This window comes from Chrysemys picta, chromosome 1 (assembly GCF_011386835.1).
Source record: "Chrysemys picta bellii isolate R12L10 chromosome 1, ASM1138683v2, whole genome shotgun sequence".
NCBI lineage: Eukaryota > Metazoa > Chordata > Testudines > Emydidae > Chrysemys > Chrysemys picta.
In genome coordinates, this window is record NC_088791.1 from 273,779,777 (window position 1) to 273,807,320 (window position 27,544).

At 42.4% G+C, this 27,544-nt stretch overlaps 1 protein-coding gene across 5 annotated transcripts in view; it reads right to left on the reverse strand.

Moving 5' to 3' along the window:
- SLAIN1 (SLAIN motif family member 1) overlaps window positions 1-27,544 on the reverse strand; it is a 74,435-nt gene that overhangs the window by 6,201 nt on the left and 40,690 nt on the right. For 3 of the 5 annotated variants that reach the window (XM_008178533.4, XM_008178534.4, XM_065581072.1), the window contains exons 3-7: window positions 17,628-17,777; window positions 15,635-15,784; window positions 13,559-13,897; window positions 3,098-3,253; window positions 579-861 (exon numbers count right to left, since the gene is read on the reverse strand). In XM_008178533.4, coding sequence (XP_008176755.2) covers window positions 579-861; window positions 3,098-3,253; window positions 13,559-13,897; window positions 15,635-15,784; window positions 17,628-17,777 — 1,078 coding nt within the window. The remainder of the gene's footprint in view (window positions 1-578; window positions 862-3,097; window positions 3,254-13,558; window positions 13,898-15,634; window positions 15,785-17,627; window positions 17,778-27,544) is intronic. The other 2 variants (XM_008178532.3, XM_008178536.4) reach the window with 1 other exon arrangement.

The window sequence follows — 27,544 nt, forward strand, 5'->3', positions numbered from 1 at the left end:
CCTACCTGACACACTGCCTCTCTCACTGGGCCATTCTGCCACAGCTGCAGTCAGAGGTGCCACCCTCTTGTTTTAAAAAGGAGGGGGCTCTCAGCAAGCCATTCTCTGTGGGGACTCTGGGACATTTGAATTTGCTCATATCATTTATTCAAAATAACTGGAACTGGATTACCTTTGGGGCACATTGCACAAACTATTATTTGATAGGGTTTGGGAGGAAGGTTGAGATTGTTCTTGGAGAGGGGAGGTAAAATGGGAGTTGTTTTAATTTACTGTTGGCTCACTGAATTATATTGTTACCCGTATGTGATTATTTAACATTGCTGGGTAGTTATCATTAATTGTTAAGGTTCACTGGGGTTTATGAATGGGCAGTTTTCATTGCTTAGAGAGAAAGACATGTATAGAGAGGACAGAATTCAGCCCAGCATCAGTAGCCTGTAAAAGTGTTTCTGTTCAAAAGCCTTAATTCAGATTTCTTTAAAAAAGAAAAAAAGAAAAGAGTTCTCAAAGCCAAGGCTATCTATGTGTAAAGGAGGTGCATTTAGCTCTTTTAATTAATAAGAACATTCTCTTACCTTCGAACTGGCTGTGCAATTTTACTCCTGGGTATACTACTCCCACTTAGGGCCAATGATGGTCTTGGAAGAGCACTACGTCCTACAGTCCCAGGATTTGCAGTCTTGTTTGGCATGGGGATTCCACTGTTAGAATATAATTGTAAGGTGCTGGATAAGGGAATACTACTGCTGCCTTGTACAGTTGGGCTTACATACGCTGTGGCTTTGAGAGGCTGTCTGACAGACACAGGAAAATGTCCCACACTGTGAACTCTGTGCTGAAGTTGTCCTGGAGATGGAACTGTAAAAGGATGGTAACAATAGTATACAATGTCAGCACACAACACATATTACCAGATTTAGCACTTATTTCTAAATAAGTCTGTACAGTGCTGAATGCACTTGTCATTAGAGGAGGTGACCTTTCGTTTCAATCAAAACCAACTGTAAAACAGGTTAAATATTTAGATCCAATACAAATACATACTGCATCTGTTAGTCCAATTTAAGTAAACATTTTAAAACACCACTACCAAACAAAAATAAGATCATCAGACAAAAATCCCACCCCTACTTCACTCCTCTTTTGCTCTGCAATGATTCAATATTTATTCTATCAGAGGGGTAGCCGTGTTAGTCTGGATCTGTAAAAAGCAACAAAGAGTCCTGTGGCACTTTATAGACTAACAGATGTATTGGAGCATAAGCTTTCGTGGGTGAATACCCACTTCGTCAGACGCACGTATTCACCCACGAAAGCTTATGCTCCAAATACATCTGTTAGTCTATAAGGTGCCACGGGACTCTTTGTTAATATTTATTCTAGGTAACTAGAAGCCAAATCCCTCTAATGTAATTATAGCTTTAACATGAGACTTGTTGAAATTATAATTTATTCTTTTCCCCAGATCACTAAAAAGTCAGTTGTTATAAACCACATGCTACTTTTTCCGTAATAAGACAATTATTTTGGCATTACAAAAAAGGTTGTACAGATATACGCTTTATGTATAAAAACAGACAAAAGTTATAAAAAGCCTCCTGAATATAACAGTCCATTCCACATACAATGTTACACAAACTATCATTTCAAATGAGTGCTGGAACATCCAAAAGCTTTAGAGCAGGGGTAGGCAACATATGGCACGGGTGCCGAAGGCGGCACGCGAGCTGATTTTCAGTGGCACTCATACTGCCCAGGTCCTGGCCACCAGTCTGGGGGGGGAGGGCGGGGGGGGGGCTCTGCATTTTAATTTAATTTTAAATGAAACTTCTTAAACATTTTAAAAGCCTTATTTATTTTACATACAACAATAGTTTAGTTATATATTATAGACTTATAGAAAGAGACCTATAAACGTTAAAATGTATTACTGGCACGTGAAACCTTAAATTAGAGTGAATAAATGAAGACTCAGCACACCACTTCTGAAAGGTTGCCAATCCCTGCTTTAGAGAGAGATTCTCTACACAACTCTGCCCTCTGGTGTGCATCAACCGCATACATTTTATGATCCACAAGATAGAAACTAAACACCCAAGGGACCTCATGTATTTAAAACATCTAAGGCAGTGGTTCTCAACCGGGGGTACGCGTACCCTTGGGGGTATGCAGAGGTCTTCTAGGGGGTACATCAACTCATCTAGGTATTTGCCTAGTTTTACAACAGACTACATAAAAAGCACTAGCAAAGTCAGTACAAACTATAATTGCATACAATGACATTTATGCTGCTCTATATATTATACACTGAAAAGTAAGTACAATATTTATATTCCAATTGATTTATTTTATAATTATATGGTAAAAATAAGAAAAAGCTATTTGTCAGTAACGGAGTGCTGTGACACTTTTTTTATATTTTTATGTCTGATTTTGTAAGCAAGAAGTTTTTAAGTGGGGTGAAACTTGGGGTATGCAAGACAAATCAGATTCCTGAAAGTAGTACAGTAGTCTGGAAAGGTGGAGAGCCACTGATCTAAGGTATGTCTATACTTCATCTGGGTACAAGCCTCCCAGCCTGGGTCCACAAACATATGCTAAGAGGGGCTCCTGCTAGGGCACTAAACATTATTTTCTAACGGACAACCTACCCTAAATTCTCAGTTACTGAGGGATAATCTTCACTCATTGGTATATCCACTTTCCACAACCAACTCTCTGTATAACTTTTCATGAGCGAAGTACCTGAATACTTGGATGCTTATATCTAAACTGTATTGTTAAATTTATTCACCTAAATTTGGGTTATGGCTGATTATGTATTATATGCATCTTATTACTTTTAAAACAAACTTTGTATTTTTGGATAATCTAAGCACTATACCCAGATGTACATACACTCTCTTCTTAACCTGTGTACTATATAATTTTTTAACATTAGCTTTAATAAAATTTTTATATCTGCAGCTCATGGTCTGAAGCCTGAGGATGCAACATCAAAGCACCACCTATACAGCTTTGGGTAAAATATTCCACAATTACACAAAGCAGTGAGTTTCAGCACAACGACGAGCAGTAAAAGATGTATACTTACTACAAGACTGTATTCTTGAAATCCCATTACCGGCTCCATGTAAACTGGAATCAAAGCTTTGACTGTTCCTCACACAGACTGGCGAGCTAGCATTGTTATTAATGGTAGGAGTACTTGGCATCCGAGCTAGGTTAGGCATGCTTCTTCTAAGTTTATCTGAAGCAAAAGCAAATCATTTCCATAGTCACGTCAAGATTTCCATCACAAACATCTGACAGACTTCTAAAGACAGTTAAATTAGCAAAATTATCTCAACAATAAATTTGTTGTCTCCATGGGGGAAGATAAAAATTAAATATTGTTTGTTTACTGCTTGAACCCTTCTGACTAATATATTAACATAGCAAACCATTCACATATCATTCCAAATCAGCTTAATCATGGATAAAGAATTTCAGGATTTACAGTCAAGCCCATAACACAGTCACAGTGAATTGAGTTACTTTGTCATAATTCAGTCTCCACTGATCACTTCACTTAAATAAAAAGTTTCAGAGTAGCAGCCGTGTTAGTCTGTATCCGCAAAAAGAAGAACAGGAGGACTTGTGGCACCTTAGAGACTAACAAATTTATTAGAGCATAAGCTTTCGTGGACTACAGCCCACTTCTTCGGATGCATATCGAAGAAGTGGGCTGTAGTCCACGAAAGCTTATGCTCTAATAAATTTGTTAGTCTCTAAGGTGCCACAAGTCCTCCTGTTCTTCTTTTCACTTAAATACAGATCCAATTTAGGTCAAGCATGAGCACTACTAATCCTTGAAGCTGCTAACTGGAGACAAACAGTGACAATGGAGTTCTGTCTAACCACTTTATTAATAGTTACTAACAGTAACTGTAATATTATTGCCTTTATAACTACAGTACACAGAACTAACAGGTGCTATAGTATCAACTATTAATTTACCAATTATAACAACTTCAAAAACAGGGCCCTGGGTGGAGTCACATCAAACCCTGTGCTTTCAAAGGCCCAATTTGTTTAATGTGTCTCTTGGCCCCACTGCTATTTACTGGCCCCTGGCTGTCCTTTCCCACCTTGAAAGGATAAGTTGAGGACACCACTGAAAAACATTTCCCCACCAAAATAGGCTACTCACGTTATCAAAGTTGTTCTGAGGTCTCCACACATCTTACTTCACACAAAAAAGCAATGTTTGTCTAGGCAATAGCTTAGCATTAACTATCACTATGAATTCAGTAATCTTACTGACGTATAATGCTATCATTTAGAAAGCAAAACTTAAATAAGAGGCTGGATAGGAAAGAATTTAATGCAATTGAAGGTGCTGTTTGAGAGCCCTGAAAATTGAAGACCACTATTTAGCCATATTAAAGGCATGGTAAAGTTTTTCCACAATCTCTTGCAAGTGGATCTCAATCCTGACCTAGAAGAACTACCTCAAAGCGTATGTTTTCACTGCAGAGTTAATCCAGCTGATCACCTGTCTGGAAGCTGGGCACCCCAGTTTGCTATAGGTCAGTGGCTAACCAGGCTGGCATTGGCAAGGTAACTGTCAGTGCTATGGTGATGGATGTTTTCAAGACAATTATTGCTCTGATTCATCCACGGGTGGTGAAGATGGTTAATGGTCCCAAAATAATAGCAGGGCTTGAGCATATGGGCTTCCCAAACTGTTCTAGGGCCATCGATGGCACACATGTGCCCATAGTCCATCCCCTACCCCCAAATGGTGCACATGAATATGTAAACCTGAAATGATACTACTTGCTCATTATGCGGGCCTTGGTAAACAACAGAGGGAGGTCCATGGACACCAACATGGAATGCATCGGCAGGATGCATACCACCACGATACGCCAGAGATCTGGCATTTTCAAACAGGATCTTTATTCCCACCCATTAAAATGGATATCACCATGGATCAATCTGTGCCCAATAATATGGATAAGTCTGTGTCCACTGTTATTCTGGGAGACCCAGCCTATCCTCTGCTGTACAGGCTAATTAAGCCCTACCCAGATGTGAGAGCACTTGGCAGAGGAAGGTTTAACTTCTAGACTGAGAGGTTGCAGGATGGGTGGAATATGCATTTAGCTGACTGAAGGCAAGATGGTGCTGCCTACAAAACCATTTGTAGTGGGTATTATGCTATTCATGTTACTGGAGCATGCTATGCACTGCACAATATATGTGAAGATACAGCGAGGCATGGTTTGATACCTGACTGGTTCACAGGCACAGTACAGGGAGCCAGAAAGTGCACTTCTGGTAAGTGGGGCTGGGTCCAGAACAATGGAAATAAGATATGCCTTGTATGCCCAGAGCTTGGGTTTGGAGGGGGAAATGAGGAAAGGGGAAATGTGAGGACAAAATCAGTGTGCTCTATCAATTTACTTGTGAGAGCATCAACTTTATGTACTACTGTGAAAGTTACTGGTGACCCCCCTTAACAGCTAGCAGCCGTTATGTCAGCCAGCAGCCATTAGGGGGAAGCAGACACCTCAAGTACACAGTAGCCTGAACTTTTCAACTGTCTTCCCTTTCAAGATCTTAAGGAGCTGGAGCTGGTCCCAAGCCGGTTTTCACTGACCAGATAGCAAAAGCACGGGTCTGACAACCACCAATCAAGTGTTAACACGGCAAGGGCCTTTGTCTGAATGTCTATAAAGGACCTGTAAAATGTGTGTAAGACAGAGTTTTTGTACCAAAGTGCAAAGCTCTCCTTTCTTCTGCAGAATAAAGCAACTCTTCCTTATCCCTGTCTGGCTGTTATTGGCTCTCAGCTAGGTGGACCCAATATTTCGGTGACACTACTGATCTGAGATTTCTTTATTGTTTCCCAAGTACTCACATACTGAAGAACTGAATAGCAAAACAGTTTATTAAAAGTCAACAACACAGGCAGTTCAGCTGCCACAAACCAAAGAAAGTGAAATAAGAAAGTGCAAACAAACCCAAAGTGCAATAAATACAAAAAAAATAAAAATAAAGCCAAGAAGTGCAACATTCCATGTAACGGAATTCCATATCGTCAGTGTACTTGTTCATTGTCCCCTGTGGATACGCAAGGATGCAGTGCTTTGGGTACATCTGCCCTTGTGCACTTCCATTCATGGACTGCATTAATTGGCTCACTCCCCAGAATTGTCCAGTGGTTGTACCATATGATAGTGAGGGGGGAGGCCATTACAGCAGGCTGGACTTGGACCAGGGCAAGGTCTGAGCTGGTATGTTCTGCTGCCTGCAGGCCATCACACCCAGCAGCCAATCAAACAATTTCCTCTGTTGCTGGTGGTCCTACTCCCTTATCACTCAGTCATGTTCAATGAAATCCACTGCCAGCTGGTAGATAGGGTTACAAGAACATTTTGATCCCAATATGTACATTCTGATCCATCAGAGTGCCATGTAAGATCTTAAATGAAAGCAAGGATTATTGTGAAATGCATGTACAGATACTGTGTAAAAAGTGTGTGTATGTATATACATACATATACTGGAAATATGTTCTTATAGTTTGAATCAAGGTGTTAGTCACCAGCAGAGGTGAAAAACTGGTTTCTTGCCTGACCAGAGGTGTTCATCCATCTGTCTGTTGAAATGCAAATTGGGTATTGTCTCCTTCACAATCTCCAGTCTGAGCCAAATGCAGATGAAGGATTATGAGATTTTACAGGAAGAGAAGAACAGCTGGGGGGAAAGAGCCTTGTCTGGGGGTGCACTTCAAAGGCTTACTGGACTATAACAACGGAATAAGGAAAGCACCCTATTATCCTGCACCTAGGAAGTAATAGGGGCCCTGTGGCTACATTCTTGAAAACACTGCAAAGGGCATTTGGGGTGAGCTGAACTTATTTAGATTGCAGGTTAGCCTGTTAAATTTAGTCTCTAGAACGCTCTAGTAACCTGCTGTCTCCATTATCCTTACTTTTAGTCTCTCAAATCATGATCTTTATTATCAAACTTGGTGCTGTGGTGTTAACAAGGAGCTGATCCTGAGTTGAATGTGCGCGCACTGTTCCCTTGGGGACAGCAGAGCTGTTATTTCTGTGAGTGGAGAAGGGTCTGGACACTACAGGGGAATACTTTGAAGGAACTTGGGGCCTGGAGTACACCTGTTAACCTGCAAGGCAAAGTAAGGACTGGCATAGCCCAGAGGAGATTGTTTGGATGGCTGACAGGCTGGAGCTGTCAGGAAGCTGATACCCAGTTAAGCACAAGCAAATCTCTATCTCGCTGGAGGCAGGGGTGTAACAGTGTGACTCACAGTCATGGGCACCCCGAGAACCATCACAAGGGGTAATGGAAGATTCTTTTGTGTGTACAACTATTCTTAACTAACAGTGGAGGCAGTTTTCAGCCTGTAATTCAATGATACTTCTAAATAAAATGAGGTATTAAAAAAAATTAACAGAACGCAAGTGTAGATATTTAAAAAAAAAGACAAATAAATGCTTCTTAAAGGTGAATTGAAAGAATTCTTTCTAACTACTAGGATCTGAGTTCAGAACCTTGTACTTTTTGTCTCTCTCTTGTATCAGTTGATGACACCACAGACCCATAAACCATACACTGAGATATTAAGAATGGTCATAACTGTGGGGGGGGGGGGGGGCATTGGCGCTGAGCTTTTCACGTTTGGCTATTAGGAATCTTCCCTGATACCAGCCACGCGGTGGGGGGAGGGGTAAAGCGATCATCCCAGATAATTGGATGGGGGGGGGGTTAGTTTGGTTTCTGCTGCTGCACATTTACACGAAAACTGCAGCACTCAACAGGCTTTGCTTGGTATGGGAAAGGAGGGCACTGCTTTTATGAAAGTTGCAGAAGCCGATAGACAATGGCTTACCATGGCAGCATGCAAGCCGAATTCTGTTGCCCGGTCCTGCGTCTGTGATCTCTAACCAAAGCCACAGGCACTCAATATTAAGATGCAAAATATGACCTTGTACCGAAATCACACGTGCTATGTAATGTGAATAGTGTTGTTCACCGTGAAAGAGTATAAGCATTGTTCTGTAAAATGTATCTTTTTTAATACTTGTCTCCCTTTTTTCCCTCCCGCAGCTGCAAATTTTTCAAGCCTCCCTCCTCCGTCCCGAAAGCTATCTCAGATAAGGTGGCGAAAAAAAACACATGCGAGATGAAATGTTCTCTGAGATCTTGCAGTCGACCCGCAATGAAAGAGCTCATCTCAATGAGTGGAAGGACACAGTATCCAAGTACAGGAAAGCTGCCAATGAATGTGAAGACAGGAGGGACACTCGAGATGAGAGGTGGTGGCAGGAAGATCAGAGAAGGCAGGATGCAACGCTGGGGCTGCTGTGTGATCAAACGGACATGCTCCGGCATCTGATGGAGCTTCAGGAATGGCAGCAGGATCACAGAGTGCTGCCGCAGCCCCTGTATAACCACTCTCCTCCCTCCCCAAGTTCCATAGCCTCCTTACCCAGACGCCCAGGAACGCGGGGGGGGAGGCTCCGTGCACCCTGCCACTCCATCCCAGTGGACAGCCAAGCAAAAGGCTGTCTTAATTTTGAAGTGGCCTTTTCCTTCCCTCCTCCCAAACCCCACCCAGGCTACCTTGTCAGTTCTCTCCCTCTTTTTATAATCAATTAATAAAGAATACATGATTTTTAAACGATAGTGACTTTATTTCCTTTGAAATCGAGCTGTGATCGAAGGGGGGATGGTGGGTTGCTTACAGGGAATGAGTCAATCAAGGGGGCGGGTTTTCATCAAGGAGAAACAAACGGAACTTTCACACCGTAGCCTGGCCAGTCATGAAACTGGTTTTCAAAGCTTCTCTGATGCGCAGCGCTTCCTGGTGTGCTCTTCTAATCACCCTCAACCTCTCACCCCGCCATAAAATTCTCCCCCTTACGCTTACAGAGATTGTGGAGCACACAGCAAGCAGCAATAACAATGAGAATATTGGTTTGGCTGAGGTCTGAGCGAGTCAGTAATGTGCGCCAGCGACCCTTTAAACGTCCAAATGCACATTCTACCACCATTCTGCACTTGCTCAGCCTGTAGTTGAACAGCTCCTGACTACTGTCCAGGCTGCCTGTGTATGGCTTCATGAGCCATGGCATTAAGTGGTAGGCTGGGTCCCCAAGGATAACTATAGGCATGTCAACATCCCCAACGGTTATTTTCTGGTCTGGGAAGTAAATCCCTTACTACAGCCGTTTAAACAGACTAGTGTTCCTGAAGACGCGAGCATCATGAACCCTTCCCAGCCATCCCACATTGATGTTGGTGAAACGTCCCTTGTGATCCACCAGTGCTTGCAGTACCATTGAAAAGTACCCCTTGCGGTTTATGTACTGGCTGCCCTGGTGCTCCAGTGCCAAGATAGGGATATGGGTTCCATCTATCGTTCTACCACACTTAGGAAATCGCATTGCAGCAAAGCCATCTACTATGACCTGCACATTTCCCAGAGTCACTACCTTTGGTAGCAGCAGCTCAGTGATTGCTTTGGCTACTTGCATCACAACAGCTCCCACAGTAGATTTGCCCACACCAAATTGATTCCCGACTGACCAGTAGCTGTCTGGCATTGCAAGCTTCCACAGGGCTATCACCACTCTCTTCTCAACTGTGAAGGCTGCTCTCATCTTGATATTCTGGTGCTTCAGGGCAGGGAAAAGCAAGTCACAAAATTCCATGAAAGTGCCCTTATGCATGTGAAAGTTTCGCAGCCACTGGGAATTGTCCCACACCTGCAACACTATGTGGTCCCACCAGTCTGTGCTTGTTTCCCAGACCCAGAATCAGCGTTCCACGGCTAGAACCTGCACCAGTAATAACATGATCTCCAAAGCGCCGGGGCCCGCGGTTTGAGAGAATTCTGTGTCCATGTCCTCATCACTCTGGTCGCCGCGCTGCTGTTGCCGCCTCCTCCTCGCCTGGTTTTTCATGTTCTGGTTCAGCATAAATTGCACAATAATGCACGAGGTGTTTTCAATGTTCATGACTGCTGTCTTGAGCTGAGCGGGCTCCATGCTTGCCATGGTATGGCGCCTGCACAGTTCACCCAGGAAAAAAGGTGCGAAACGGTTGTCTGCCGTTGCTTTCATGGAGGGAGGGAGAGGGGGCCTTACGACATGTACCCAGAACCACCCGCAACAATGTTTTTTGCCCCATCAGGCATTGGGATCTCAACACAGAATTCCAATGGGCGGGGGAGACTGTGGGAACTATGGGATAGCTACCCATAGTGCAACACTCCAGAAGTCGACGCTAGCCTCGGTACACGGATGCACACTGCTGAATTAATGTGCTTAGTGTGGCCACATGCATTCGACTTTATACAATCCGTTTCCAAAAATCAAATTCTGTAAAATCGGAGTAATCACGTAGTGGAGACATACCATAAGTATGTGCTTAGGAGTAATTAAAATAGACACTGAGGAGTATTCCTTTACTCCTCCATGTCTCCCAATTCCTAGGCCTTTAAATGATACATTAGCAGATCAAAATGTATTAATTATAAAGAGGAAGGGGGCAGTTTCACTGAAAAACAAAAATGTCTCAAGAAAGTTACATTAAACTTAACTGATTTGAAAGAAACTAGTGTGGTTTCATGAGACACAGTTCTACCTGGGAATGTTTTGTCACAAAGGGAAGCATTTTCCCCCCAAAACTATGTGGGTTTGCTCTGAAAGTTTGTTCCAGAAGTCACAACAGATCCTCTAGCTCCCCAGCTGTCTGAACCTCCCCTCCCCCCCACTGGATCAGATATACCAAGGCCACACTTGAGGATGAGTTCTCACATAAAGCAGAATTCTAATTCAATTTTCCAGAAGTACAATCCTTCCACAGAGTCAAAGATTTATGTTTCCATGCAGAGCATCCTCATGTTTGTGCAAGTAAAGAGGGCAGCAGGCAGTGAAGGCGGAGGTTCCTGTGTTTCTTTTTGTGCTGTTGGCAAAAATTCCAACACTAATTCATTGATTTTTGCAAAAGTAAAGATCTAAAGTTAGACCAGGTATTTCAGTCTGGATACTATATTCTTTTTCAAAAAAATCGGAGCTTCAGGTAGGGCAGCAGCATCTCTGCTTGTCATCACCATCAGTCTCCTCTAGCAAATGCTAAAGATCACAATCATGCTGAAGACCCAGCCAACTCCTGGTGAAACACTGGATTGGAGGCTAAATGCCATCAGTCACCCCAGAGTTCTCTTGCTGAATGTCAAATTGAATATAATGCTGTTGGTTGATTTACTGCCTTCCTTATGTAGCAGGCTAGGACTTCTAAGCCACAATAGCATGTACACGCCCAAACTGAAAGTGCCAAATTACAGGTAATTCTCGAGAAATGCAGTCTTAAAGCAGTTCCACGTTCTGTGGGCCGCACTGCAATGTTCCTTTGCTAGTCAGCTCAGCTGCTAGTCATGTTAACCAGTAGCCAATCTACTGACTTCATGTGCCAGAGCTCCAACCGATCTGCTTTGGGAAAGGGGAGGGAAGGCAACTTTGCTGACCTGCCGCAACATGGCACACTGCTTATTTGGTTTTGATAAATTATGTGCAGCACTGGATCTGCCACACTCCCAAGTGACATGTAGCTGGTTTACCAGCTCCTGCCTCACTTACATCACTCTCTCCCCAATGTTCCTGGCATCCAGTAACAACACCAACAAGCCACATACTGTGTTTGACACTGGTTTGACCCTGACAAACACTTATTTGGCCCACTACTTGAATTTTGAAGACTTGGAGTTCTGGTAAGAGAATGAAATCATGGCCAGAATTTTGAGAAATGCTGACAGACATCTGTGGCCATAACACTACTAAACTCTTATATATTGCTTTTCAGCTATGTATTTCAAATCAATTTACAAAGGAAGGCAAGTAACATTATCCCTTGCCTCTTAACAGAAAACAACCAAAAGGTAAGAGCCTCTCAGTACAGATATTTTTCAATTTATCTGGACTATAATTGCCTAAGAGTCATATGATGAAGGATATACCAGCTGAAACAGGAGTTAGAATTCCACACTACACAGGCTGCAACAGATCTGCGGCTCTATGAGACAGTAAAGCCTTATACAGCTTATTGAAGCTGTATCTTATCTACAGAGTGACCTGGTAGATCATGCAGCACATCAACACTCTTGGACAGGAAGGCCACCCAGGTGGTAGCGCTGGCATCTGCCAAGTGACTTTTCACTTATTAGCTGGACGGCATAGAGGAGACTTTGCCATAGTGTCTCAAGAGTAAGTGGTTTATGAGACATCCTTAACCTTGGCATGGAACATGAAACAGACATTGCCAAGGGATCTGGGGAGCATACATATTCAATATGCATAGCACTACATCCCATGCACATTCATCACTGATTCCATACACTCTTCCTCTCCGTCACCCTTTTCTGTTAGCCTTTCAATGCTGATTCCTACTCCTGCAAGCCCTTAATTGTCAAAAATAATAAAATTAAAATTAACATGATGTGTTATGTTGCACAAACAAGCAAACACACCATTTAATAGGGCTGTAACCTCATCCTTCCCTTACACTCTCCACACTTACCTGTTCTCCTTCCTGTGCCATGTCCAACTTAAATGTAAAGTGCTTTTGGCAGAGACCTGTCATGTACTATTTGTCAGTAAAGTAACATGTGTACCTGTAGCACTCTAAATAACTAACTGTTTTGGACACAATGTCTGTTTTCTTACCCAAGGGAGGGAAATAATCTGGGATGTTACAAATAAGATCCTGACTGGAAACTGGACACTGATTATCTTGAAGCGGGGTGGAGGAGATGCAACAGCACCATGATAATGATGGAAAGAAAGGTGAGAAGAAACAACAAAGAGTTTCAAAACTTAATACCGCAGCAGCCCCAGAAAAGTCTCTTTCAGAGATTCTGGAGGACATCAGCCTTAGGCATGGTACAAAAGCAGTGATGGCTGCTGGCAGTCTGGGAGTAATGAGCACCACTTACCTACCTGTTTTATCAATGCTCCCCAGCATGCCTGAAATTCAGAGTGAAGAGCAGAGGGCTGAACAGAGGGGTCTTAGGATACCACTACGCAATTCTGAATGACAGCAATAATAATGTTCCTCATTTTAGGCAGAGTCAGGAGGTAAGGAAAGTGAGTTATAGAACTAGAGAAAGAAATCAAATCAAGGGGGAACATAAAAATCTCTCCCAGCCTCTTCCCTTGTGCCTATACTTGCAGCATTTTAAAACTGTTTTAGACAACAACCACTTTCACAACCTGTTCAGGAACCAGACTCTACATCAAGGTATTTAACAATAATCTACCTAAAATGATTCAAAGTCACAATGATTTTAAAAGATTTAAATTTCTGTCCACAAAGATCAAATATCATATCACAATAATTCACTGACAGATTTCACTGCTGCAATTCAGACACATTTCACTGGTTTATTTAATCTGACCTTTAAAGTAGTATTGACAATTTTGTAAAAGCACAGAGGGACAAAGAAAAAAAACACTAATCAGAAAGGCATGTAACCTACCTCCACTAATCCTATTTGGCTGCTGCTCTGGCGTTTGGGCTTGAGGAGAATAATACTGCTGCTGATAATTATTTGGAGGGAAATACTGCGAAGTGGGGCTTCTCTTGCACTCCCGAATACTGGAAAAAGTTTGAGAATGTGGAATTCCTCTTTGGAATGGTGAACAGCGAGTAAGTCGGGGCTGTGGAGGTGGCAGGTGATCAAACTCTTCTTCATCCTCAAGACTATAGCGATCATATTCCTGATCACTGCACGTCCCTTTCTTTCCTGAATGTAGAGAGATACTTGAGCTGTGTCTTGATACAGATGCTGAAGTAGAAGCATAATCTTGTCTAAGACCTGTAAATTTTAAGAACATGATATATTTGTTTTTTAACTAGACGATCAATACTTGTCATTGAACTATACTTAGGGCAGAGCCTCAGCTAGTGTAAACTGGCACGGCTTCATTCAAGGTAATGAATGGGGCTACCACTTTCCACCAGCTGAAGAGCTGGTCCTTAATGTTTTAAATGGTTATCATTAAGCTGTTAAGATAGTGTAGCATTGTTAACAGGCAGAACAATAATATTTCCTAAATCTGTAACCAAATGAGTACTCTGGAGCAAGTGGTTCTTGAACTTTTCCATACCATGACTCATGCCAGGAAGCTCTTCACATTATGTGTAGGACAAAGTGGTTGTGAGCCCTTGACACTTTTCTGCAAGTGTCAGGTTGAGAACCCCTGCTGTGGAGAACGTATCATAAACACAATTTTGGGAGTCAAGAAGTTCTGAGAATGACTGGATGTAAATGTTCCTTAGATCATTCGGAATTTGAAAAGTACTTTTCCCTAGATTTATGAAGAGCTCTCAGATTTGACATATGACTTTGCTATCATAACATCTTGAGCATTCTTCCTCAAATGGGAGCTCTGTAAATGAATGTGAAAGAGAGCGTGACAAAGTGATTGTGAGTGTTTGTGCATGCGCATAACATCTCCTGTTTCCAAATGATTAAAGGAACAGCCATCAATATAAAAATCATATTTATCTGAAAATTTTGTACCTGCTGTTGTTACCACTAATACTTAAGATAATTAAAATTGAATTAGAGGGAAAATATAGTCTTCCCTTTTCCAGTATATTTACCTGTGGCCTGATTTTGGAGGTGTGATTGTGTTCTCCTATTTTCACCACTCTGATTGCTCTTGCCTGTTTAGTCTGATTGCTCCAGCCAGATTTAATTGAGTGTTGTCGTCTGCGTTACTTGTGTGTTCTCATTTAGCCATTCTTCACCATTACTCCCATCTGGCTTTCAACATACCTCTTCCCTATATTATGGTCTCCTTTTTTCTCTCATTACCTTTTACTGTTTTATCTCCCTTTCTCTCATCTACCTAGCTTGATTGACACAAAAAAGGGGGTGGTGCAATGCTATGTTTATTATCTCTCAATGATTTTCATGTAAAATTTATTATTATTTGTGACTAAAAAGATACATATTTTCCAAACTGCCAATAATTCAACCTGTGGCCTAAAACTACCATGCTGTTCTCTGGGGCTTGTGCATAAATCCCACAGTGCACGCAACCCAAAACTTCAGCTCCTGAATACCTCAAACGTTAGGGTCAGGGGAGAATTTATTTCAGAACCTTACAAGGTAACCAAAAATCCATGAAGTGTATTTTCCCCCTTTCCACAGATTTTGTGCATGGGGGGATGATTTAGTCCTCCCTCAACTCCCCCCATCATAAAAACCTCATCACTGTGCTGCTTTAACAAAAAGAGATTGTAACACACCTACATTCAAGTTTCTTCCAATGAGACAAAGGTGACAGCCTCCACTCAACACACACAGATCATGTTTGAAGTTCTAAAAGATTCATTTCCAGTTATCCAAGCACAACAACAAATTCAAACCATTTCCTCACAGGTGAAAGGCACTTCTCTTCCTGCCATTCAGATAAGACATTTTTATTAAATTTACACTTGGCAGAGACCAAGCATGAAAAGTTTCAACTCAAATGGTAAATTTGCTTGAGAAAGTTGTGTGACTGAAATAAAAAAAAAAAAAATTAAGAAAAAAGCCACATACTCTCTTCCTGCAGTCGAGCCATGATCTGAACATCAGTGAGGTCCTGTAGTTTATATCCCATGGAGATGGAATCATCCTCCACTTCGGAGGTGCTCAGTTCACTGTCTATTGATGACTGGGGGCTGAGAGGAGAACTTCTGGAAATGTAGCCTATACAATAAAATAGATTCTTTAGTCAGTAAATATGTACCTTATCTATGTCACAAAGGGTCTGCATTCCAAATATTTTTGTACAGATTGAAACTTTATGGAAATTTACTATAAAAAGCTTTCTACTAACATTTTGCTAGTTAATTTAGTGCTCTTGAAAAGGTGAAGCTACAATCCTGGAGTGCAAATCCCCGTTTGTTCCCAAATTAGGTACAGCCAAGACAACAAACAATTAATCCAACACAGTTTGATTGACTGGGCTAGCTTGCATCCCCACACATTTCAAAAATTTGAGCCCTTCCTATTTAAAGTGTAGTTCTACTCTGAAAAGTAACCGTGTAAATATATCACCAGCTTCAACAGATTAGCTCCTTGTATGGATTCCAAGTCATATTCATGTACTTAAATGTTATTGTTTTTTAAATTATTTATAATTACAGTAGCACCAAAAGACAACAACAACTGGGGATTCATAGTGCACTGTAAAAATACATAGGACAACACTCCCTTCCACAAACACCACACAATGGGAAAGGAAGCTGGATTCTATTTCTTCTGGATTCTATGGTGTGGCTGGGGTATACTCAATGCTTCCACGTGCAGTCTGGCTGGAGTTTGTGAGGTCATAGGTCATAATGCTTATGGTCCTAAGCATAGGACCTAAAGCTTATAGGTCATAATGAATTTTGTGGGGGAAAACTAGTTTATTTGCCACTGTGTAACAACAATAGTCAACCATCACCACTATGTTCTCAGCCTCAAACTAGGTTCGCTTGTTCCAGATTCCCAAAATTAGAATTTAAACTTACACATTTTCTTGACTAGTTTCCTCAGAGGAAACTATTACATGGACTATGAAGGTCAGAGGAGAAAAAAACAATCCCCAAAGAGCTTACAGTAGCAGATTAGACGGTAGTAGGGCCAGAGGGGAGCCTACTACAGCTGAAGCAGCAAAGGAGGTGCCTGAATCAATTCTCTCTGCATGAACGGGTGCCTTAGCCACCCACAGGACATCTGCCTACAACTGCACAGCAACAGGATGGGCTACTGTCTGTCTTTCTGTAACCACAGGTGTCAGTTATCTTTCTAGGGCCCATTCATGGTTCTCCAGTGCCCAGTCATGAAGAGCAAGAGTAGGAGGTCAGTCTCTGGAATGCATCATGTTTCCATTCCGTGTAAAGAACTACTGCTCCTCAGTCTCCTTGTGACAATGACCAAGCCCCACAGCTTGTCTCTGCACTAGCTGGACCCTGATTTGGGGGATCTTAGGGAAAAGGAGCCAGTGCAGATCAACATGCCCTTCTGGTGCTAATCCCCTTGGACTGCAGCTGTCACCACCTACCAGTAATGTGAAATTTCTCATTCCAAGGGGATTATCTCCTCCACCCCCACTGCAGTTTAGCAGAGGAAGAACTCCTGATCCCTGCACCGAAAAAGGAACAACACTATCTTTTTGCTACTTGCTCCTTTGACCACTTGGAAATGCAGTTATGTACTTCCCAAGCTCCTCTTCCCCAGCCACCCACAATTATCCATGCCCCTTTCAAGGGGGAGACAAGTGGGGACAAATTTTTAGGTCAGGTAAATCTTTGCTAGTTATAGTGAAACTCTGCTTATGATGAGGAAAGCCACCTCATTGTATAAAATAAAAGGATGAACTCCACTACATGATCATTTTATAATTAAATTAAATGATAGGCCTAAAATTCTTGAAATCTCACCAGTAAGCTAATAGCTTATACATCCTAGGCAGGTACAATGTATTGCAGTTAAAGTACAGCAAGATAAGATTTAGTAAAGCAATTTTGTAAGCATCATAAATCACTAAAAAGTTAAGGATTACCTGGTCTTTCAGGTGTTAGTATTGCTTTATTGGAGGTTTTACAGAAGCTGGGAGTATTAAAGCCATTGCTATATGGGGTGAGTCTTGCAACAGGACTATAGGGAAAGGCCAAGGAAACAGGTGTAGAGAAGAGGCTCCGCCATCGGCTAGCTGTTACAGATGTAGAAAAGAACAATTTTAGTTTATAAATAGAATATTGTTTTAGGGAGAGAAAATAGTCAAACCATAATCTGTTCACTCTATTTTGTTGGTTTAAGGTACGAGGAAAAAACTGTCTGAAGTTCAGTAGCAAAACAGAGAATTAGCAAAAGCCTTCAACATCTAATAATGGGATTGTGGCTTTTGAGGAGTTTTTTTTAACCAATGTATCCCATATTAAATTTTTCTAATATACCATTTTTAGTAGATATTTAGCCTACTGTATGTCAACACACTAACATCATGAGAAAATCAAAGCCACAGCAATTAATAAAGCAACTAAAATTTACCAAAGAGATTTGCAGAGTTTCTGCAAGAGATTGCTTCTGTCATGCAACTAAGCTATTAGCGATGAGAGTTCAGATACAGAATAGTAAATCACACTTACCCATCAAGTGTTAAAAACAACTGTAATCCCTTTCCAAGCTTTTAAGCTACTTGTCATACATTTTCCTTCCGTTTACTGTATTAAATTCCTGGTTACATAAGCATGACTTTTTTGGGGGGGGGGAGGGGGGGAATCAAACAAATTACAAAACAGGCCACCTATTTTTCTATAGATTTCTTAACGAAGATTGCAAGGTACTGTATCTGGTCTGCTCAGCAACATCAGAGGGAGCCCACAATAGGCAAAGGCAACAAAGCTTATTCAGTACACTTAAGAAAAGAAAAGAAAAACTTATTCAGGAAAATTGAATTAAATTGGTTTGGGGCAGGGTTGGTTTTTGTTTGGTGGGGTTTTTTGGAGGTTTTTTGTGGTTGTTTTGTTTTAAAGGTATGTCCTTTAACAGTAAAATAAATACTATCTATATGACCTTAAGAAAGTAAATCCTGCAACCACTTATGTTACATTACAGACACAAGATATTTTTTTTTAAAAGAAAATATGTAAATTGCAATGAAGAATCAAACATTCAGAAGCGAGAAAAGCAGAAAGGTGGCACAAGGTGAAAAATGAAAAATACTGACTTTTTTGTACTTTTGATTTAAAAAAAAAATACGAGAGTTTGTTTTGAGAAACATTATAGCGTTTATGACAAAAACAAATCAGGGAGCTAGCTCCTGCTCCAGCAAAGTACTTAACCATGTGGCTAACCTTGAGGTCATCGGGATTGTTTCATGCTTAAAACTAAGTACTTTGCTAGGTTGAGACTTCACGCACTAGTCTTCACCTTTGGAGACCAGCTTTTGACACTGGCTTAAGTTGCAAGTAAAAAGCGTATGTTCTAAAACTACGTTTTTGCAATCATCATATAACATAACTATCATAAATGTTAGTTGACATCACAAATATGCCACTGGGAGCCGCGGTCGGCCGAACCTGTGGACGTGGCAGGTAAACAAACCAGCCCAGCCCATCAGGGGCTTTCCCTGCACAAGCAGCGGAACAAGTTTGGGAACCACTGCTGTAGAGTTTGGGATGAAAGCCGTAACCAAATTGGACCTGCAGGTCCAGGATTTTAAATTAACTAATTTAATTATTACTCATGTAAGAATGGGGCCCTACTGTGCTAGGCACTGTACAGACAAAGACTAGTAGAGATGGTCCCCCCCAAAGAGCTATCAATCTATTCTAAATAAACAGGAGAGGCACAGAATGAGGGAAGCGGTCTAACACACAAGCAGATTAAATAAAATGATGGCAGCAAACAGCATATTAGTCTACAATTTTTTGTTTGTTTGTTTACTTAGGAGGGGAGAGGCTAGTTGGAAACTGAAGGGAGGGCTCAGTGGGACTGAGAATAGTCTCGGAATGGCCAGAGGTCCCTGCCTTGACCATTACTGCTCCTACCAGCTGGCGTCTCCGGCTGGCACCTCTCTGCAGTTTTCTCCCATGGCCGCATGGCAGGGGTAGGGGAGGCACTACCATGATTGTATGCCTTAAGTTTTCACAGGCCTCTGCCTATTGTGACTCTACCAGACCCACTGAGAAAAGGGGCCTTTTGACACTCAGAAGGTCTGAGATATATCTATGCTCCACACCGTGTAATGTCTTTACACACTATTCAGCCCATCCACCCATTATCCTTGATAGTTCTATGCAGCAGGGAACTATTTTGCAGGGCAGTCAAGTAGTATGATGAAACACCACATCCCCCTTCTCAGCATAACCATTGTGGGTGGTTCATGGGGTGGGAAGAAAGTGTACCAAGTTGAGGGAATTTCAGTCCCCCTGCTCAACTCTACAGGTCCAAGTGGCTTGTCAGCTGTCCAAAATTATTCCGCTCCCTCTTCCTCCCGACCCCCAGTTTCCCATCTCCCATCAAAGGGTATTATTGGGCCATATAGGGAATTTTGGGCCTTTTGCACCACCCACTGGGGCCAGTACTGAACCGCTCCCTCTAGGGCTGCTGTTGCATAGAACAGAGACAGCATTGCTAGAGAGAAAAAAGAAACAGCTCATTATTACCAGGAAGAGGAACAAAGCAGTCTGGCATGGGGGTGAAGGATTTGCAATGCCCAAGAGTCCCTCCCTCAGTGAACGAAAGCTAGACTAGAGACTGATCAGGGCATAATAGCACAAAGTAAAATCCTGCTCCCCCCCCCCTTCCCTAGGAATTATTGCTACTCTCTCCATTTTGCAAGATTATACACTTCATCCGCCCCTCAAAAAGAAAAAAAAAAATAAAGCTCTGAGGTGATAGGTGCACTGGCAGTGTCGTACACAGACCACTGAAAAATGCCTAGCAACATCATTCCTAACTCTAGATAGGCCAGTGCTAGCAGTCCTTAGCATTAGTTACTGAAACCCACCAATTTCACTCAAAAGGAGTTAAAATATGCAATACATTTTTAAAAAGGCACAAGGCAGCTGTACCTGTAATTTTTTAACTCTAACATTTAGTACCTCTAGTTAAAAGTCATGATTCAATAGCAAAGGGCTATATTAACAGTTCTTGTGATTCTATTCTCTTGCCTAACAAAAGATACTGTTTTGTAAGAGTTTGATCATTTGCCAGGCCAATTTGCCGCCTGCATGTTCTCACCCACAGATGCGGTCAACAATACAGCACAAATAAATAGCATTCATTACTTTGTACAATAACTACTGTGAACAGGCCCACCAAGGACAAAGCTACAGTTATTGCAACTCTGAGGGTAGAACTCACATTAAGAACACAATTAGTATTTATGGCAAACAAGATGATTCCACATTATTCCTTCAGTATGTGATCTCAGGAAAAACTGGGAGGGGGAACAAATATATTTTAGATGGAAAAGGGTCAAAAACTAATGTTGCTTGTTTTGGAACATTTAATCACCATATGCTAAAAAATCATTGTATAGCCTTTAAACTTCACTAGGGTTATGTTTATTTAGTAAGCACCACTGTTTAGAATCAAATTTACAACAAGTTTTCATTACAGTTGAATTTAAAAACAACGTCAAAACAAAGCACACAAAATAAATATTTCCACAGTACTCACAAAGACAACAGAGCAAGGTTCAGAGAACTCACATATCAAGCTGAAGTCATAAATAGATGAGTTGGAGGAACGGGGGGGTATGAATGTGTGAGAAAATGTGAAATTAATTTAAAAATTTATAAACTCACCAAAAACCTGGAATAGGTAATGATTTTACCCTAGACTGATTCTGAGGCTGCACTGATTAACATAATAAAAAACTACTACAGCATGCAAGGATTTGCACTTCATTAACTGTTTCCAATAGGCAGTCTTCCACCCTAGAATAGGAGATAAAATGTTAAATAAGGAAATGAAGAATGCTTAGGCCTGATCCTGCATTGATGCAGTGTTGCCAACTCTCATTATTTTATCATGAGTCTCACACTATATTTGGTATTTTTCTTAAAGCCCCAGCTCTCAGAGTAAAGTAAATTATGTGAGAAGTGCAGCTTCCATTTTAAAAAATGAAAGCAAGTTTCCAGCCCTCATGGCTATAGAGAAAAGCTTGAAAAAATGACCTGAGTATACTCTAAAGGTTCAGAAGATGTGCTGATGGATTAAGCTGTTCACATGGCACACAGAAATTAAAGGAGTTAAAGTACTGTAACTAGATAATAACCTCAAAATGCCTCAAACAACAAAGTTCAAATCAAATTGGAATTACAAATTATTTGGATTTGAGGTTTTTGGTCTTGGGCTGTATTTAGTAAACAGACAGCTCGTAGTATTCTAGGTCTATGCCAGGGATCGGCAACCTTTGGCACACAGCACATCAGGGAAATCCGCTGGCGGGTTGGGATGGTTTGTTTACCTGCAGCGTCCGCAGGTTTGGCCGATCGCAGTTCCCACTTGCCGTGGTTCACCGTTCCAGGCCAATGGGGGCTGCAGGAAGTGGCGGCCAGCACATCCCCTCGGCCTGCACCCCCCATTGGCCTGGAACAGCGAACCGCTGCCCACGTCTTGTTTACAATGTCATTTGAGCCAACAATTGAAGGTACATTTACAGTATTGGCAGCCCCAAGAATTCAAATGTCATGAGTCAAGCCCCCCAAAATCATAAGTTCACCTTAAATCATGAGATTTAAAATATATATATATATATTTGCTTTCTATGATAGTTTGGGGGCTATGTCTGTGTCCCCAATTTGATTCTGTGAAAACTATGTTGTATTTCAGGCTCCATTTTGGATATAACCTTGATTCTGTCCTTCACTGTACACTGTGTAACCATCCTCTTGGATTGCATCATGTCTTTTCTGTTGAGGAGTGGAGGAGGCTGGTGCCTAGCTGTCACTGACCCTGAATGAGAGAGTCATTCAAGAGCTATCAACAATTGACTAGCCTTGCCCTGATGGGACAATGGGGGCAGAGTCATTGACTGTTAACAACCCTCTATGCCAACAGCCCACAGTGGAGGGGGGTGGGGAATGGAAAAACCCCAGCAGAAGGACCAAAAGAGAAAAAGTGTCTCAGACTAGTTTTAGAAAGAGACAGGCTCTCTAGCAAGAGAAGCAGAACAGGCAGGAGTTTCATCAGAAAATTCCAATTCATCAAACCCAAAAAGTTTTGTGGAAACATACCAGGTTCTATGACCTTATGACAAACCACATGCAGGATTCCATCAGAACCGTCTGGTTTCAGTCAGATTGTCTGGTGGGCTGCTAGGGACTCCATGCTTTCAAGGTCTGTGGCTCTGAGCAGCCCAGCCATCTCAACTGCCCTAGGGCCAGATTCCTCAGCGCTTCCAGACTCCCAGGCCAGCTACTTTCCTGGCCTGCTTGACTCCTACAGCCTGATGAGCCAGCTGCCATGAGAATCACGCAGCCCAGGAAATTCTGAATTTCAGTCAGTTCTAGGCAAGTGGGACTGGTCCCTGCTGAAGGACACCAACCAAATCCCCCAAGACTTCGAGGAGCGGTTAGAAGTCCAGAGGAAGGGTGTTGTATTCAGGTGATTGTTTTTTCATAGATCTATAAATATGTTGTGCTGTCTGACTAAAGTGTATAAATGTTAAACAAGTTCCTCTGCAAAGCATGTGTGTTCCTTACACTATCTCTGCCACTTTATCTCCAAAGAGCTAAAGTGCACACCAGAGGTCACTGAGGGTAGAACCCTGGAAAGATATGCATAAACTATTAGGGGGGGTGGGAAAGAGCTTGGGAGGGCTGAGCACTAGTTCCAGGGTCAAGGCAACTGGGCTATGTTGTTTTGCAACCAAAAGAGGTGTCAAGACATGAGGTCTGCACCTGGGAAGCACACCTGAGAGACATAGGACTAGGAGCAGTAATCATCATCATCATCAGTATTTGTATTGCCAGAGTGCCTAGGAGTAAGACCCAGGGAGTGTGAAATCACGTGGAATCCAAAGGTTGGGTCCAATACAGCAATCTGGTCATTGTCCACAAGGGGGACAGCCAGGACTGTAACACCTTCTGGGGTTTGTTTTTGTTTTTTTTATTGTTTGTTGTGTTTTGTTAATTTTTGCGGTACACTCAAGCCATGTTTTCAAGCTTTTCTCTGCAACCATGAGTGCTAGAAACTTTTTTTTTTAAATGGAAGTTTAGATTCTCACTAATTAAATGCCTCCATGGGCTGGGGTTTTAAAGAAAAGAAAAAAAACACTGTGAAACTCATGATAAAAATTGCTAGAGCTGCTGTTTGCAGACACCAAATTGTACCTGTAAAATTGGAAGTTGGGCAGAGGCACTTACATATACTAAATTCATCAGGATCAATATGTTCACATAGTCAGTATCTTGACATTCTAGCTAGTGCAGTGGTGTTTCCAGATTAATAATCTCAACTATCATCAGATGTGGTAGCCTCTATGCTTTGTTTTAGAAGTTTATTCAGTACTTTCATCACCATAGCAACAATTTCTTCCGCCATCTAGTTAGCGGTAGGAACTTTGCCATCAGCAGCGAGCCACATTTCAACTGCTTCATGCACATTTGCAGTCACTTTGAATCTATCATTGTCTCCAACTCTCTCTCCACCCCACACAACCCTCTTGAGGCTTCCTTGATGTTCCTGTCTTTTCACTTTTTTGTTCAGAAGATGCAAAGTGCCTTTTTTTCCTGAGTGCAAGGCTAACACAACTAAAATAACCCCAGCATAAATCTCAGCTGCTCTATCTGATAATCTGATGTGGGTCTTCCTCCATCTCTCTTGATGAAGCTGTTCTGCTCTGTATTAAATAACTAAATATGAATTGGGTCAGCAGAGACTGAGTGGTTAGGGCACTCACTTGAGAAGTGGGAACTGCCTGTTCAAATCCCTTCTCCTCATCAGACAGCTAAAGGTTATAAGGGAGGCGGCCTCCTTCACCCATTTTGTGTGGAGTTAGGTGTCCTCTGAGCACACCTACTGAATCAGGCTCTGCCAGTGAGCTAAGCAGAGAAATATGTATCTTTATCCGATTTAAGGATCACACAGGGCCTTACATGCGAGACAGGCATCCAGGTGCCTGCCTGAGGCAGCAGTACATATCCCCGTGGCAAAAACTTAGGTGCCTTGGGAACTTTTAAAGCAAAAATTGAGGTGCCAAGTGAGTTTAGGCAACAGCCAAGCAGTGAGTTTTGTGGCTCTCGGTGCCACCTAAATCTGCGGCCATATCTATATCACAAGCTTCAGTCAATGCAAGTTACATTAGCATAAAGCCACCACAGTCAGTATATTGCTCATGCAGGTACATATTTGCCTCTTTGCACCAGCATTGCACCTGCTTGCCAGGAGTACTGGTGTCAATGCCAGTGCAGTGCGCCATGGGTAGGTATCCCAGTGTGCAACTCGCCATAATCCAGCACACAGTCTTTTGGGAAATACAGGCAATGCATAGTGAGGCAGAAACAAGTGTGCAGGAGTGACTGGGAGGGAGAAGTCAAATTTGCATCATGCAACCATCTCATAATGCCATCCCTATCCCATAATTTTCGCTCTTCTTTGTAAAATCCCACAAACCCACACAGCACTTGTCACTGTCCGCCATACTGGACAGAAGCATGGATCCCACAAAGCTCTGCATCTTTTCATGAGTGTTGCAAACAAAGGACACACGATCCTTCAGTATTTGCAGAGCCACAAGAACCGCCACAGCAGCGAGGAACATGACAATTTCACAGAGGAGAGATCACTGTGGGATACAGCAAAAACCACTTCTAGGTTGTTGGTGGCATTAATGGAGCAGCTGCAGACAGTGGAGTGCCACTTCTGGGCCTGAGAAATGAGCACTGACTGGTGGGATTACATAGTAATGAACATTTGGGATGACAAGCAGCAACTGCAGAACTTTCACATCCAAAAGGCCAGATTCCTGGATCTATGGGCCAAGCTCACCCCAGACCTCCAGCGCAGGGACACCAGAATGAGAGCTGTACTGACCGTTGAGAAGCGAGTGGCAATCACCACTCTGGAAGCTTGCAACACCAAATTGCTACTAGTTAGAGGCGAGGGCCAGTGTCATGCAAATGTCCAGGATGACCTGCTGTGCAGGACATAGACTCTCAACCATGCGCAGGACATAGTTGATGGATTAGCAGCAGTGGGGTTCCAGAACTGTGGTGAGGCCATTAAGAACAGTCATACTGGGTAAGACCAAAGGTCCATCTAGCCCAGCATTCTGTCTTCCAACACTGGCCAATGCCAGGTGCCCCAGAGGGAATGAACAGAACTGGTAATCATCAAGTGATCCATTCCCTGTCACCCACTCCCAGCTTCTGGCAAACAGAGGCTAGGGACACCATCCCTGCCCATCCTGGTTAATAGCTATTGATGGACCTATCCTCTATGAGTTCATCTAGTTCTTTTTTTAACTCTGCTATAGTCTTGACCTTCACAACATCCTCTGGCAAGGAGTTCCACAGGTTGACTGTGCATTGTGTGAAAAAATACTTAATTTTGTTTGTTTTGAACCTGCTGCCTATTAATTTCATTTGGTGACCTCTAGTTCTTGTATTATGAGGAGTAAATAACACTTCCTTATTTACTTTCTCCACACCAGTCATGATTTTATAGACCTCTATCATATCCCCCTTTGGCTAGGTCTACACTACGGGGGGGGGGGGGGGTGGCGACCTAAGATACGCAACTTCAGCTACGTGAATAGCATAGCTGAAGTTGCATATTTTAGGTTGACTTACCTGGCTGTGAGGACGGCGGCAAGTCGACCGCTGCCGCTCCGCTGTCAACTCCGCTTCCACCTCTTGCTGCGGTGGATTTCCGGAGTCGACGGCAGAGTGATCAGGGATTGATTTTATCGCGATAAGTCGATCCCCGATAGATCGATTGCTACCTGCCGATCCGGCGGATAGTGAAGACGTGCCCTTAGTCGTCTCTTTTCCAAGCTGAAAAGTCCCAGTCTTATTAATCTCTCCTCATATGGCAGCCGTTCCACACCCCTAATCATTTTTGTTGCCCTTTTCTGAACCTTTTCCAATTCCAATATATCTTTTTTAAGAAGGGGCAACCACATCTGCATGCAGTATTCAACATGTGGCTGTACCATGAATTTATATAGAGGCAATATGATATTTTCTGTCTTATTATCTATCCCTTTCTTAATGATTCACAACTTTCTTTTTGCTTTTTTGACTGCCTCTGCACATTGAGTCCCTTGCGTCTGATGAAGTGGGCATTCACCCACGAAAGCTTATGCTCCAATACTTCTGTTAGTCTTAAAGGTGCCACAGGACCCTCTGTTGCTTTTTACGGATTCAGACTAACACGGCTACCCCTCTGATACTCTGCACATTGAGCGGATGTTTTCAGAGAACTATCCACAATGACTCCAAGATCTCTTTCTTGAGTGGTAACAGCTAATTTAGATCCCATCATTTTATATGTATAGTTGGGATTAGGTTTTCTAATATGCATTACTTTGCATTTATCAACATTGAATTTCCTCTGCCATTTTATTGCCCAGTCACCCAGTTTTGAGAGATCCTTTTGTAGCTCTTCGCAGTCTGCTTGGGACTTAACAGCAGATAACCATCTTTAGGGCTTGGCTATACTTGCGAGTTACAGCGCAATAAAGGAGCCCCGGACGCCCTAGCTCACTCCCTTTCCACACCGGCAAGGCTCCGCGGCTACAGCGCTGCTGGTACTCCACCTCGGTGAGAGGAATAACGTTTGCTGCGCCTTGGGTACAATGCACGGGCATCAGTGTGAACGAGGTGTTGGGTTCTGTGCTCTGATCGGCCTCCGGAAACATCCCATAATCCCATTAAGTCAAGTGGCCACTCTTGGCATTGTTTTGAACTCCTGTAGGAATGCGGAAATGCCCTTTCAAAGCTCTGTTTCTGACAGCTGGCA